Consider the following 14634-nt stretch of genomic DNA (forward strand, 5'->3'; position numbering starts at 1 on the left):
CATTGAAAAACATTTGATGTTTTGATATGCAAGTATTGTGTATTATCAAGTATTATTATGTAATATCTATTAATAGTGTGTGTGTGTGAGAGAACATGTGTAAAGAGAGACATTAAATGTCCTCATTACATTCATCATCAGATGAGTCTGAATGGTCCATGAAAAATGTTCTTCGTGACCTGAGGCTTCCAGCAGGCCATAAGTTGATAGCTAAGGCGGGATCAACTTTACAATCGTGTGAACGTTTCTAAACAGCAGCTCCATCCTCTCCAGCTCAGCCGACTTCATAATAGCCAGGGGCTGAAAGCAATGGTGTCCTGTAGTGAACCAGTTGTCTTCGCCTGTTTTGATGTTATAGTACTGATGTGTGCATTTGACTTTTTGTGGTCCTTTATAGTTTCAAGTTTAAAATTACTGGTGCCTGTCTTTGCCAGACTTTCTACAGTATTTTCGGTTTTGCTATGAACTAGCCAATTTCGCCCGAACTTCCATTTGTCATTGAACTGTCTTATCTTCCTATTAGCATCTTGTTCATCTCCATGGCCGCAGCCAGCTCTGAGGCCACCGCGGTCCGGACCTCGGTCATTTTTAAGAGCTGAAAATACATTTGTACGCTAAATATTCAACTGGATAAAAAAAAAAAGAATAACATTAAAGCGTCTCCATAAAAAGTGCATTGTTAATGATGTTAAACGTTGATTCTGTCTTCTGTGTCTGTTTCGTGCGCGTGGCTCTGAGACCAAGAACACAAACGAATGAGCATGCGACTCGGGGAGGAACACAGTGCAGGAGACTCGGGGTTTCCATGGGAACCATCAGCACACTTTCATCAAGCTGTTAAATTTACATTTTCGAAGCAGCGCAGTTGTAGCCTGCCTTGTCTGTGATTTTTAAAAAATAAATCATTCAATAAGCCAAAGCAATAGAGTGGAAAGTTTAAACTTATGTTTGCCTTGGATAACTTTGTCTAAAACATGGTGGTGTATACTGATATTTTTTTTTTTTCCCCAGAATTTTTTTTTTGTGTAGGTGTAACGGATGCCAGATTGTTAATGTATCTTAGTTCCATAGGCTACATGGTTAGGGTATCTTTTGTCCTCATTGCTTGGGCCAGATCAAACCATTATCACAAGCTTAAATTATTCTTACTCTTGCTACATACATGTTTTGTTTTGGTTTTTTTTCCAGAACTGATGATATTCAGTTCAAACACCATTAAAAGTAATTTCAGGAATAGATCTCGTGTGGCGTGTAATTCACCCCCTCATTTAAATATGTTGAACATTTTTCAGCGCGCGCTTTGCACATCACGGACCTCGGTGATTTTAAAATGCTGTTCTGGCCCTGCTCATCTCTGCCCCTTTTTCCCTGAGCAGCAGGGTTTGAAACTCCAGCTATATGCCGCCACATAGTGCGCTTGTCAGTTGTCAGCAACTTTGTTGCTTCGTTCATCATGCATGAAAATCCCTCGCCTTTCGGCGAAATTCGCCGTTTTGAAACCAAAATGGGTGACCTACGTGAATCGTGTAGATCCGATGAGAAAAAAATGGGGGGGGTTGATATTGACCCAAAGGGCAAGGAGGTCGCTTCGCACCCATAGACAGTTCGTGACGGTTTGCGCCTCCTCCTCCTGCTTTGATATTGACGCCATAGCGACTAGTACATCTCGCTGCGAAGGGCAAGCAGCGTCATTTCGCGCCTCTTCTCCTGCTGGCCAGAGCGTGCACGCATGAGTCAGAGTGCAGACCAGACCGCTGGAAGCTGGATTGAGTCATCGGACTGAATTTCCTACTTTTTTCAAACTTTCCTGATTTGCCATCAAAACAAAACTTCCGGCTTGATTACGTCAGCATTCGAAAGAGGGCGCGCGCGTCTTTTGACAATCCCTGTGTCCGAAATTGCTCGCTACTCACTATATAGGGCACTGTATAGTGGAGACACCATTTTGTAGTGCTGTCCGTGCTGAAAGAAATCAAATTAAAAGTCTCAAATTTGATTTAATAAAAGACAGCAGCAAAGAAGAAAGTATTCAGCCTTGATTTAAAAAGAACTGAAAGCTGCAGGTACTTCCATATCTTGGCAGGCTGAGTGGTATGCTGGGACACCTCTTGCCAGCAGACCAGGATGTCCAGAGGGAACTTGTGTGGTTCAGTGTTGACCTGACCATCCCCAGCTTCAAGGAGGGAGAGAGCATCGTGGAGTGGTGGGGTCATGTCTTCGACAAACCAGACAAGTACCCCTCCCTGGGTGCACTGGTTAAGTGTTGCCTCTCCATCTTTCATGGACCTAGAGTCGAGTCCTCGTTTAGTCTGATGAATGATGTAATTGATCAAAGGAGTGGCAACATGAATGTGGAAACATTTAATGCAATACAGACGGTCAAGTACACGCTGATGTCCAGGGGGAAGACAGCTATGCAGCTCTTTAGAAGGGAGGACGTGAAGTTTGGGGAAGTGGACAGAACGTTGTGCAAGAACATTAACTCTGCAGCAGCCACATACAAACACCAGCAGAGGGTGAACAAGGAGGAAAAGCAGCAGCAGCAGAGCAAGTATGGCTCTCAAGCAACTTGCAGTGCTCAGCAGGCCAAGAAACAGACTGCTGAAGGAGAGAAGCGGGCAAGGCTGAAACGTGGCAACTCGGCGAAAGCGGGCCATGGAGACACTGGTGGTCCAGGCAAATAAAAGGAAAAAATGATCAGTATTCCTTGTGTGTTCTCCACTTTCTTCGTTCTATTATTCGCATTTTTTTCCAGGGCATAATTTCACTATTGCTACATGTATTTGTACTGTATGTCCTTGTGCAAATGTCAATACAGTATACTTGGTAAGGAGGCTATAATATTTATTCTGGGGGAGGACCCCGCAAACAAAACAAAACAACACCAGAGGCCACGTCACCACTCGCGCACCCTTCTCACCTTTTTCACCCCGACCCGTTTTCATGCCTGGTTCATTAACCACAGGTTACCATATCATTGATTTTATCTGAGACGTTAACGAACGTTCTAAACCAGGGCTTTTCAAAGTGTGGGGTGTGCCTCCCCTAGGGGGCACCAGAGTTCTTCGGGGGGCACAACGTGAGGAAAAATAAACCAGAATAAGTTACTATTACGGACATTTAGCAAACTTCAGCTAGCCTTTGCCAGAGACAAAATGGATCGATTTTTAGCACCTAAAGCTACAGTGAGTGAGGAGACAGAGTCTGGGCCAAACAACAAAAGAAGGAAGTATGACCACGATTATTTAAAGTTTGGATTTTCATGGACTGGATCTGAAGATGCTCCACTGCCACAGTGTGTTGTCTGCCAAGAGGTGCTAGCTAACGATGCTATGAGATGTTTAAAATATGTAAAACAAGATGTTTTAAAAAAAAATAACACCGATGTTTAAAATGTGTACAAAAGAGTTTTTAAAAAGCACAGATGTTTAAAATGTGTAAAAAATGTTTTAAAAAGGCACAGATGTTTAAAATGTGTAAAACGAGGTTTTAAAAAAAGCAGATGTTTAAAATGTGTACAAAATGTTTTAAAAAAGCACAGATGTTTAAAATGTGTAAAAGGAAAAAAATGTGTATAACAACCATTTTTTTTAAATACGAATGGAACATTAAGTATAGCAACAACAAAAATTGTAAGGGGGGGGCTGTTGTTTATTTGCTCTCTGAGGGGGGGCTGACTCTCCCACACTTTGAAAACCCCTGTTCTAAACATTTCTAACATTGTCAGAATGTTTATGCAGGTGCTCATGGGAGTTGTAGGCGCGTAATATTACATTGCAATGAGTTTATTATATCAGATGCCTTCAGAGAAAACTACAGTTAAAATATATTGTGATACCACAGAATAAACCACCCGCCAAAGTGGCTAATGGGACTAAAGTCATTACCCGCCAAAGCCGAATTTTACTCGCATTTGGCGGGTGGGCAGGTGCTAATGTAAAGCCCTGACATGCGCACACAAGTGAACAATGAGCGCACGCACATACCCAGAGCAGTGGGCAGCTATACTACAGTGCCCGGGGAGCAGTTGGAGGTTGGGTGCCTTGCTCAAGGGCACTTCAGCCCAAGGCCGCCCCATGTTAATCTAACCACATGTCTTTGGACTGTGGGGGAAACCCGCGCAGACATGGAGAGAACATGCAAACTCCACACAGAAAGGCCCCTGTCGGCCACTGGTCTCGAACCCAGAACCTTTTTGCTGTGAGACGACAGTGCTAACCACTTACACCACTGTGTTGTCCTGTAGTGGTCTAATTATAGTCATCTAATTCAATACTGGACTGATTTCAGTTGTTTTTTGTCTTGTCATAAATATTTGAACACAAAGAGGGAGGCAAATAGGGCCCAGGTTGAAAAAAATCCCACCCTGTGTCCAAAAATGCTCACTTGTTCACTACTCACTATATAGGGAATTACTATATAGAGGACTATACAGTGAGCTCATTGATGAAATGAAAAAACGTTTTCAGGCACTAGTCTGTCGCGCTGGTATTTAGGGCATTACTGTTGCACAATTAAAACTCGCCAGATCAGTCGGCTGGTGGGTTTTCAAAATAATAAATACATATTAATAAATACAAAGTACTGTGTGTCTGCTGCATCTTTCAATTCTTTTAAATGAAGGTGGAATACTGTCTTCTTTGCCGCTGCCTTTTCTTAAATCAAATTTGAGGCTTTTGATTTTTTCAGCACGACCACAATGCATGATAGGATATATAGTTTGATTAGTGACCATCGGTTGTACACTACTTTTCATGATGCATTGTGGGATACTTTGAGTGCACTATATAGGGTGTAATAATTCACTGTACATTCAGACAGCACTACAAAATGGTGAACTCGCTTTATAGTCCACTATATAGTGAGTAGGGAGTGATTTCGGACCCAGGGCCAGAGTTTTGCTTTAAGGAATTTAATTACATTTTTTTTTAATTATAACTTTTGAGCAATGTAATTGCAGCTGCACAAACATTTTATTAATCTCGTGTTTCACTTCAGCTCAGACAGACGGTTCAGCGGTTCTGTCAGGAAAAGCTGGCTCCCTATGCTGATGAAATAGACAAGGCAAATGAGTTTCCACGGATGAGAGTAAGTCCTGATACAAATCCTACAGTTCTAGGCTTTTATCCTTAAACAATGGGTTTTACATGTAGAAATATCCCGTGTTTTTTTTTTGTTTGTTTGTTTTTTTGCTGTAGGACTTTTGGAAAGAGGCAGGTGAACTTGGATTGCTTGGGATCACAGCTCCAGGCAAGAACTATTTATTCATTGATTTCATACGTTTTTGGGCAGCAACCTGCGTGAGTCTGAAAATATAACTATTCTCTAAATTTAGTCGTCAAAACAATGCCGTCATCAGCCATGTTTTCTGATCACAGTGGAGTTGGGTGGCACAGGATTGGGCTACCTTGATCATGTCATTGTGATGGAGGAGATATCACGGGTGTCAGCGGCTGTAGCGCTCAGCTATGGCGCACATTCCAACCTCTGTGTCAATCAGCTTGTGCGCCATGGCAACCAGAAACAAAAAGAGAAGTACCTCCCGAAGGTAGGAAGTTAAACTTTGCATACACTCCTACAAATGGTGATCTTCTCTCCTATCTCTCTCTTTCTCTTTTTCTGTTCTCCCCCTCACATTTCCCTCTTAATCACTTGCTTCCAGGCATCTGTTTTCCATAAATTATACTGCGTCAAGTGGATTATTTAGTCTGGATCAGTTTAATTACACTCTACTCCAGAATTGTTGTGATGATTAATGAGGAGTAAAAAAAAAATCTGGTTCATTAGCTTGATCTCACACTGAAATATAAGACGAATTTTAGCTTTGTTCAGATTAAATTTATTGTAATTTTTTTTTTTTTTAAATGATGCATTGCTTCACAATTTTTTTAAATTGTGGCAGTTATTGGCCTCCCGTAGACATTCTTATGAACAAAATGTACCACGATACAAGCCTGTTTCCATCTTAATACAGTTCAGTTTCCATAGAAATTCTATGTATATTCTACTTCAAGTTCACATGAGTGTTGAGAAGCTCTGAACTGTTCAGCCATGACTTCCTGTGTCACTGGGTTATAAATGAGGTTCCACAGAAGCCAATTCCCTTATGAGTCAATGTTTTAAACCAGTTTTGTCAAGGGTGATTTTACATTTGACTTTGTTGTCCTGCTCTAAATGTCACAAGGGAAATGATTTTATTTTCCGAGTACTGTGGATGATGTTTTTTAACAAGGTACCACTCCAAAAAAAAGTTTTAGAATTTTCATGTGTATCTGAAGCATCTCATTTAGTTGTTTGTTTTTATGTAACTTATTTATGAATAAATTATAGTACCTTTTTAGAAATGCTCTTGCCATGAAATAGCTTTGGGTGCTGATGTGGCTTTAAAAAAAAAAAAAAACACTCCCTCACTACCAAGGGTGAAAATATTCTGGAGCCGGCATAATATTCAGAAGATAATATTGTTTAGGCAAACACCTTTAAAAGCAACCTTAATGGTATTTCTACTCTGCAAAAATGTTTTGTCAGAATGTTTTCCAGTAGATTTGCCTGTTCCACTCCTTTGTTTAAATCCCTATGTATTCTCCCCATTTTTTAAATTTATTTAAACCATTTTTTAAAAAATCTGTTTTGTTTTTCAACCAGTCCACAACCTACTCCCAGTTTGTTTGTTTGTTTGTTTGTTTGTTTTTGGTTGGGTTTTTTGTTTTTGTGTTCAAAAAATTTTCACTTCATCTTTCAAATTCATAATTACAATACATGGTCAGCCAATCATCTCCACCCCACCTTTCCTAGGACACATTTTTCTAAATTTTCAATTAGATTTAGAACCGATTACCAGTTCATATTAGAAATTCCACCAGTATAAAATCATTAAAGAACTTAACCATTATCTTCTTGCTGGATCAGTAAAGTAATACATCATCATAACTGCTCTCACCATCATATTCTATGTGCCAATACATTGTCACTTTGCTTGTTACACTTGTCACACCTTAGTTGTTTTATCCCCCACTGGCCGAAAGGCCCGAAGAGGGATTATGTCATGGCAACATCTGTCTGTCCGTCCCAGGAAGGGTACTCACCTGAAATCAACTCCTCTCACGATCTTTGGAGGAATTTCACAAAACTTGACAGGATCCTGCGTTATATGTTGGTAATGTGCGTATTGCAGTTTCGTTCAATTTATTCGTATGTTACCAAAGTTATGGCCCTTGATTACCAAACTTGTACTTTGACAATTTCATGAGGGTGTGCTCATCATCTGAAATGAACTCCTCTCTCAATTCTTGGAGGAATTTCACGAAACTTAGCAAAAGGCTTTGTGTCAGTAATGCGCATATTGCAATTTAGTTCAATTCAGTCGAATTTTTTTCAGAGTTAGGGCCCTTGATTACCAAACTTGTACTTTGACAATTTCATGAGGGTGTGCTCATCTTCTGGAATCAACTCCTCTTACAGTTTTCCAAAACTTTGCAAAAGGCTTTGTTATACTGTATGTCAGTAATACGCATATTCCATCCATCCTTCCATTATCTGTAACCGTTTATCCTGTGCAGGGTCGCGGGCAAGCTGGAGCCTATCCCAGCTGACTATGGGCGAGAGGCGGGGTACACCCTGGACAAGTCGCCAGGTCATCGCAGGGCTGACACATAGACACAGACAACCATTCACACTCACATTCACACCTACGGTCAATTTAGAGTCACCAGTTAACCTAACCTGCATGTCTTTGGACTGTGGGGGGAAACTGGAGCACCCGGAGGAAACCCACGCGGACACGGGGAGAACATGCAAACTCTGCACAGAAAGGCCCTCGCCGGCCACGGGGCTCGAACCCAGGGCCTCCTTGCTGTGAGGCGACAGTGCTAACCACTACACTACTGTGCCACCCCATGCATGTTACAATTTCATTCAATTCGGTCACATTTCACCAGAGTTATGGCCCTTGATTACTAAACTTGTACTTCGACAATTTCATGAGGATGTATTAAGCACTTGTAGCATAGATATAGTTGCCAGCGGGGGATAATGTGCTCTCCGAGCACTCTTATGTTTTTGCTTAGCTTTTTTATATGCATTTGTCTGTATTTCCTTACTTTCAAGTTGTGTTAAATGTCTCACCATAGGAGCCACTCGACAAGCCTTTATGGGTTTTATTGGCTCCTCCTGCACATTTCTTTATTGTATTTTGTTTTCAATGTTAATTTGCATGTACTCCCTTGTTTTGTATTATGTATTTTTTATGTGCAAATAAATAAAGATCACCGCAAGTAGCTGGTTTTCTTGAATTACTTTAAGTTCGCCACATCCCTTGTTAATGTAATCACTCCTCCTGCTACTTTTAATTAAAAAAAATTCTTTATTAAAATGGTACCTTGCTATCAAGAGTCAGATGATGACATGATGATGTATTTTCCAGTTAATTACAGGAGAACACGTAGGCGCCCTGGCCATGAGTGAACCCAACGCTGGCTCTGATGTAGTATCCATGAAACTGACAGCAAGGAAAGAGGGTGAGCTGAATGTTTTATAACGCACAGTAATCTGATTTAGACCGTGATTATTGTATTCTTCTTTGGAGCACATTGTGGTCCTATAATCTGGATGCAGATTAGCTACACTCGTGGCAGATCTAGTCTGCCCTTAGAGATGATGTGTTTTAGAAATGTCTCATCGTGTAGCTTTGAAATAAACCTCTTTTGCATTTGTACGCATGATGGGCTCTCATGTCTCCTTTCCCTTTTGCTTTGATATGCTGTGCCCTTTAAGGTGACCACTATGTGTTGAACGGTAATAAATTCTGGATTACGAATGGACCTGATGCAGAGGTTCTCATCGTGTATGCGAAGACCGATGTAGGTGCAGCTGCACGTGGAATCTCTGCGTTTATTGTAGAAAAGGTTAGAGATACATGTCACTTTGAACTCGTTCTACATCCAGCTGGATCAATGCTCGACCCTGTAGAAAATCCCAACACTCCATAAGGAGTAATCCTTTTACAGCTACGTATTCACTGTTTCTTGAAGGGAATGCCTGGTTTCAGTACGGCACAGAAGCTGGATAAACTGGGAATGAGAGGCTCCAACACGTGCGAGCTCATCTTTGAAGACTGCAAGGTTCCAGGTCTGTGTTTGTTCAGGCCAGTGTTGAAGTGAAGGAAACAAAGTCAGATTGTTTCTGTTGCTTGTTGTGCATTATTTTAAAACCTATGGCTAATTTTAGAGAAGAACATGTTGGGACCGTTGAACAAAGGAGTGTACGTACTGATGAGTGGACTTGACCTGGAGAGGCTTGTGCTCTCAGCTGGGCCTATTGGGTAATTTTAAGCATTACTGACTTGCATTAAAATGGACTTCCTGTTTTGTGAATAGGTTGTTGATGCCTTTTATTTTTCATCTTGCAGCATTATGCAAGCTGTCCTCGACCATGCTGTTCCTTATCTGCATGTCCGAGAAGCCTTTGGGCAGAAGATTGGCCACTTTCAGGTTCGGTCTTGGGTCTAATTAATGTTTTTAAAGTTTAAAAAAAAAATACATCTCAATACATCTCAGTGTGGGAAATAAGGAATTTTAAGCAGACTGTCACAGGACAAACAAGCCTGAAATGTCTGTCTGTCCAAATTTCAGCCTGTCTGAATGGCAGGCCACAGGCCTGGAACAATGTGACAAGGGGTCCGGCGCCTGCCTTAGGGCCCCGGAAACTGAAGGGCTTTAGATGCCTGGAGATGGCTTCTCTGCTATTTCCAGGCGCATTTTTGTAATCTTCAGAGGCCAAATTACATTAGACATTAGTTGCTAATTACACTATAAATTGAATCTAATTTACAAGAAAATGTCAGAAGATTCAAGAAAAACATGCTGAAAGTTGTACCCAAGAAAACAGTAGCACACGGAGGTCAGTTCCATGTCTAGAGGAGGGGGAAAAACAAAAGTATGGAGGGAAAAGATGTTCCACTTGGTTACAACTTACTGGGACTCAATATATAGGTACTATAATAACACTCATGAAACATTGTCAGTAATGACTATTTTATACTATGTTTATAATATGTCTATCAGGAATGTAGTAATTAACAATACAACTATTCTTACATAATAGTTAAAACTGAGTACGGGATTCCAAGTAACTTTGGAACAAAATGACTTTAAAATGATGCAAAACTAGACATGGTCATATCATTTGGCATTCAGACTTAAAATCTGCCGGACTAGAACTTGGAAGAAAATAAAAAGTTTATTAAAACATAAATCTACATCCTCCAAAGCATATGACCGGTCATTCTTATTATGAATAAATAAATGCACATAATAATAACACAACCATTGATTGGCAGTTTGGCACTTTACATAATACTGTACTGCAAAGTTTCATGTAAACTGAACTCTTAATCAACTGACTGGATCAATCAGATACTGTCAACCCTAAAACACTAGTTCAACTGCATCGTGCAATAAAAACAGTGACTACTCAGTGTATTATTATTGTCTTGTTTAGTGTGCCGCTCAGGGAGAGGCCTGTAAATTTTGGTGGGGCTTGGACCTTTGGTGGCAGAGTTATGAATTTTTAAAGCCGTTACGACATAATGTATTCGGCCAGTGTAACATTTGGAAGAAAATTGGAAGTAGATTAGGTCCATATCTTTACAATTTTTTCCATGGGCCATCCGGTCCGATGCTTTTGAAATGCAGACGGACAAATGCGAAAATTACTGGTACGTGTCTGCCAGTCTGTCCTTATTTCAAACACCGCATCTGCTATTATTACATCTGTGATCTATGTTAGTTTTATGACCCAAGTGCAGTACTTTCTGTACTCAGGTCTACAATATACAGCAGGTGAGGAATCATCTGTCAACCTCCAAAACCTGACATGCAAAGAAAAACATTTTTATGATTAACATGTTGCTTTAATTATGTAGACTGCAGAAAGTGAACACCATTGTAGGAAAGGTGCAGTTTCAGTGTAAACAGCTCTGTTTTGTAAAAGAAAGTTGTACGGAGAAAATAAAGTGCTTAGAATCTTTTTCTTTTTTTTCCTAAGTACTGCAGGATCACAGAACTGCATGATGTTTTTTCCTGTTTCCTGGTTTAACACTTAATTCAGCTTAGAAAGGGCTTTGAAAACAGTCGAGCTGTTAAATCTGGTATACTCGAGCAGGCTCAACATGTTTTGATCACACTGGTTTTGGATTACAGTTTTTGATTAATGCTTTTTTTTTTTTTTAAATGAAATAAATTGGCTAGCTGATGCAAGGAAAAATGGCTGACATGTACACCCGACTTAATTCGTGTCGGCAGTACGTGTATAACGTGGCCCGTGCGTGTGACAAAGGCCACTTCAATGCCATGGTAAGTTTGTTAAAATAATTTTCCTCTCTTTGAATTGAAGCATGCAGCTTTTCAAAAGCACTGTAATTGCGGTATTGATCTTTGTTGTGGTGTTGTAGGACTGTGCTGGGGTAATCCTTTATTGTGCTGAGAACGCGACTCAGGTTGCTTTGGACGGGATTCAATGCCTTGGTGAGGTTTTTTTTGTTTTGTTTTGTAGCTTTGCACAGCAAAAAATGGAAATAGGAGTGTGTGTCTTTCAGTATGCGATTGTTGATCAGGTTTAATCCATTAGTGCCTAATGCGTTTAAAGCATGGACGTGAAGGAATGATGAACAGGGGCTGCTTTGAAGTATTTGCTTCAAGTTTTAATTTTAAAATACTTAAGCTTTCAAGCTATACTGTTAAATTTCATTTGAACATTTATCACTGGTGCATATGTCTGAAGAATAATATAATAAATATGACAGTATTATAGTATTCAGGAGAACTTGATATCGTAGAAGATCATAAGATTCATAATATTGTATTAAATCATAGTAATGTACAAACAGTTTAAATGAAACAAATCTGACTTTGTAGTGTTTAATTTTGCTTCATTATCCAGTATGTTCCTTGAATCTACCCTTAGCTAATGCTTATTAAATATATTAGACCTTTAATTCATAAAATTAAATGGTTTGAAAATAACTGACTGGCTTGTATTTAATTGGTATTTGGTTTATCCTTGCCTACTACTTCTCTGTGACTCTAACAGTGTGTTTGTATCCACAGGTGGAAACGGTTACATTAATGACTACCCAATGGGCCGCTTCCTGCGAGACGCTAAGCTCTATGAGATTGGTGCGGGCACCAGTGAGGTCCGAAGGATGGTTATTGGCAGGGCCTTCAATGCCATGTTCAAATAAGACTCCAACCGAACAGAAAGTTATCACCAGGGATATGCTTGATGCCTTTCAATGGTTTCTGTTCTATTACAATATGCACAGATTAAGCAAGGAGATAAACTTGTGAGATGAATGCTTTAGATGGTACTGGACAAGAAAACAGAAATGAAGACTGATCTGCATGTACATTTAATTCCAGTAGGAGAAACATGGTGAGCAGTTAATGATCTGTCTTCACATAGTACGTGTTACAAACCTGGTAAAGTTGCTGGACCTTCTAAATGAACATTACTGAGAAACTGTAGTCTATAAAACAGACCGATCACACTCACACTAAAATGTTTGTTCGTGTAATTTAGACAAAAATAGAGAGAAGTGTTTTTTGGGTCTGGACACTGTTTCTATAATGTATAAGGAGCTATGTATAAAAAAAATGGATTCAGTGATTTATTTTTCAGTATAATCATCAGTTGCAAAGTATTTTGTATGTCATAGTGTCTTTTAATAAGAGCCTTAATTAAAGACTGTTGGATATCTTATTTTAAGCCATATCAGCAACTATTTTATGGCATGTTTGGGTTTTGCTCATTGAAATGTCTTCTCCGAGTGTGATATATAAGTTTGGTTTTTTTTGTTTTGTTTTTTAAACAAATATGAAATATCATTTTTCTTTCTAGTCTTGTCTTCCTTTTTATGTAATAGTATCTGTTCATCCTTTTTTTTTAAATGGTAACTTTCCACATTTCCAAACAGTATGAATGATAATCCCCCCCCGCGTGTGCTTGCTCTCAGAACAGCCCGAGTTCTTTATGGCATGGAACTGTGTTGCCACCAAGTTGTTGGAAATGTTCCTCTAAGCTTCTGGTCCATGTTGACATGATTGCATCACACAATTATTGGAGATTTGTCAGCTGCACATTCATCCTGTTCTACCATGTCCCAAAGGTGCTCTATTGGAATCAGATCTGATGCCTGAGGCGGCTATTGAAGTACACTGAGCTCATTGTCATGGAACCATTTTGAGACAAATTGCGGCCATTATCATACTGGAAGTAGCATTTATAAAAATGGCCAAATTTGTGGCCATAAAGGGATGCATGTGGTCAGCAACAATACTCAGCTATTCAAGCGATGCTTGATTGGTATTAATAAGCTGAATATTTTCCAAGAAAACATTTTCCCACACCATTACACCACCAGTAGCCTAACCTGTTGATAGTGTTGGTTGAATTTATTCTAATGATGCCAAATTCTGGCATATTGCAGGAGAAATCAAGATTCATCAGACCTGGCAACATTTTTTTCAATATTCAATTTGTTTGGTTAGCCTGAACCCCTTGTTTCCTGTTCTTTTCTGACAGGAATGGACCCTGATGTGTTTGTGGTTTTTTTTTTTTTTTATTTGTGTGTGGTTTTATAGCCCATTCACCTCGAACTTCAATGCATTGTTCATATAGAGATTCTTTTTTGCTCACCACGGTTGTAAAGAGTGGTTATTTGAGTTACCATAGTCATCCTGTCAGTTCATATTAGCCCGGCCGTCTCCTATGACTTCTCCTTTCAACAAGAACTGCCATGGATGTTTTAGGTTTCTCGCACAACTCTAGAAACTGTTGTGTGAAAACCTCAGGAGATCAGCTGTTTCGGAAGTAATCAAACCATCCTGTCTGGCACCAATAACCATGTGACTGAGATCACACTATTTTCCTATTTTGATGTGAACGTTAACCTGAAGCTCTTGACCTGTATCTGCCTTGCGCTGCTACCACACGATTGGTTGATGGCAGTGGGCTTGGAAAGTATTCACACCCTTTGTTTTTGCACATTTTATTGTTATAGATTTAATTTAAAATGGATTCAATGTATTTTTTTGTGTTTATTTTACCAATCTACTAAGCTTCTGTAATTTACTGAATGAAGGGTCTGAATGCTTATCTATATGATATGCTATTGGTTTTTAATCAGTAATAAATAAGGTGCTTTGTCATTATGGATTTTTTTTGTGTGTAGAATGATTTAGTTTTTGATTTTTAATAAATATGCAAACATTTCTAAGAACATTTTTAGCTTTGTAATTATGGATTATTGTGTAGATTAATAGCCGAACAAGTCAATTGAATCAATTTTAAATAAAATCTAACGCAGTGTGCAAAATGAAAGGGTCTTACTATTGTCTGAATCCACCGTACTTAGATGTTGATAAATAGCTACACTTTACATGCAGTATACACCAATACATACTGTAAATAGCTAACAAACTTGACTAACAGGAGAAAGAGCAACTTTCCTTCAGTTGGTATCGATAAGTATTCTTTCAAAGAAATCCATCATTTGTTTGCTGAAATTCAGCTTTAGAAGCACTGTTGTCATATTTTGTAGGATTAGCTATTTTCTTTATCCTATAGTTTCTTTTACTG

At 39.4% G+C, this 14634-nt stretch overlaps 1 protein-coding gene across 1 annotated transcript in view; it reads left to right on the forward strand.

Moving 5' to 3' along the window:
• The window catches only part of ivd (isovaleryl-CoA dehydrogenase), a 34991-nt gene extending 20753 nt beyond the window's left edge, over positions 1–14238 (forward strand). The window contains exons 2-12 of the mRNA XM_060934054.1: positions 4999–5088; positions 5199–5250; positions 5379–5548; positions 8423–8516; positions 8773–8903; positions 9030–9126; positions 9226–9319; positions 9407–9488; positions 11247–11351; positions 11450–11522; positions 12105–14238. Coding sequence (XP_060790037.1) covers positions 4999–5088; positions 5199–5250; positions 5379–5548; positions 8423–8516; positions 8773–8903; positions 9030–9126; positions 9226–9319; positions 9407–9488; positions 11247–11351; positions 11450–11522; positions 12105–12238 — 1122 coding nt within the window. The 3' untranslated portion in view covers positions 12239–14238. The remainder of the gene's footprint in view (positions 1–4998; positions 5089–5198; positions 5251–5378; positions 5549–8422; positions 8517–8772; positions 8904–9029; positions 9127–9225; positions 9320–9406; positions 9489–11246; positions 11352–11449; positions 11523–12104) is intronic.
• Positions 14239–14634: the final 396 nt, after the last annotated feature.

Source organism: Neoarius graeffei, chromosome 11 (genome assembly GCF_027579695.1).
Source record: "Neoarius graeffei isolate fNeoGra1 chromosome 11, fNeoGra1.pri, whole genome shotgun sequence".
NCBI lineage: Eukaryota > Metazoa > Chordata > Actinopteri > Siluriformes > Ariidae > Neoarius > Neoarius graeffei.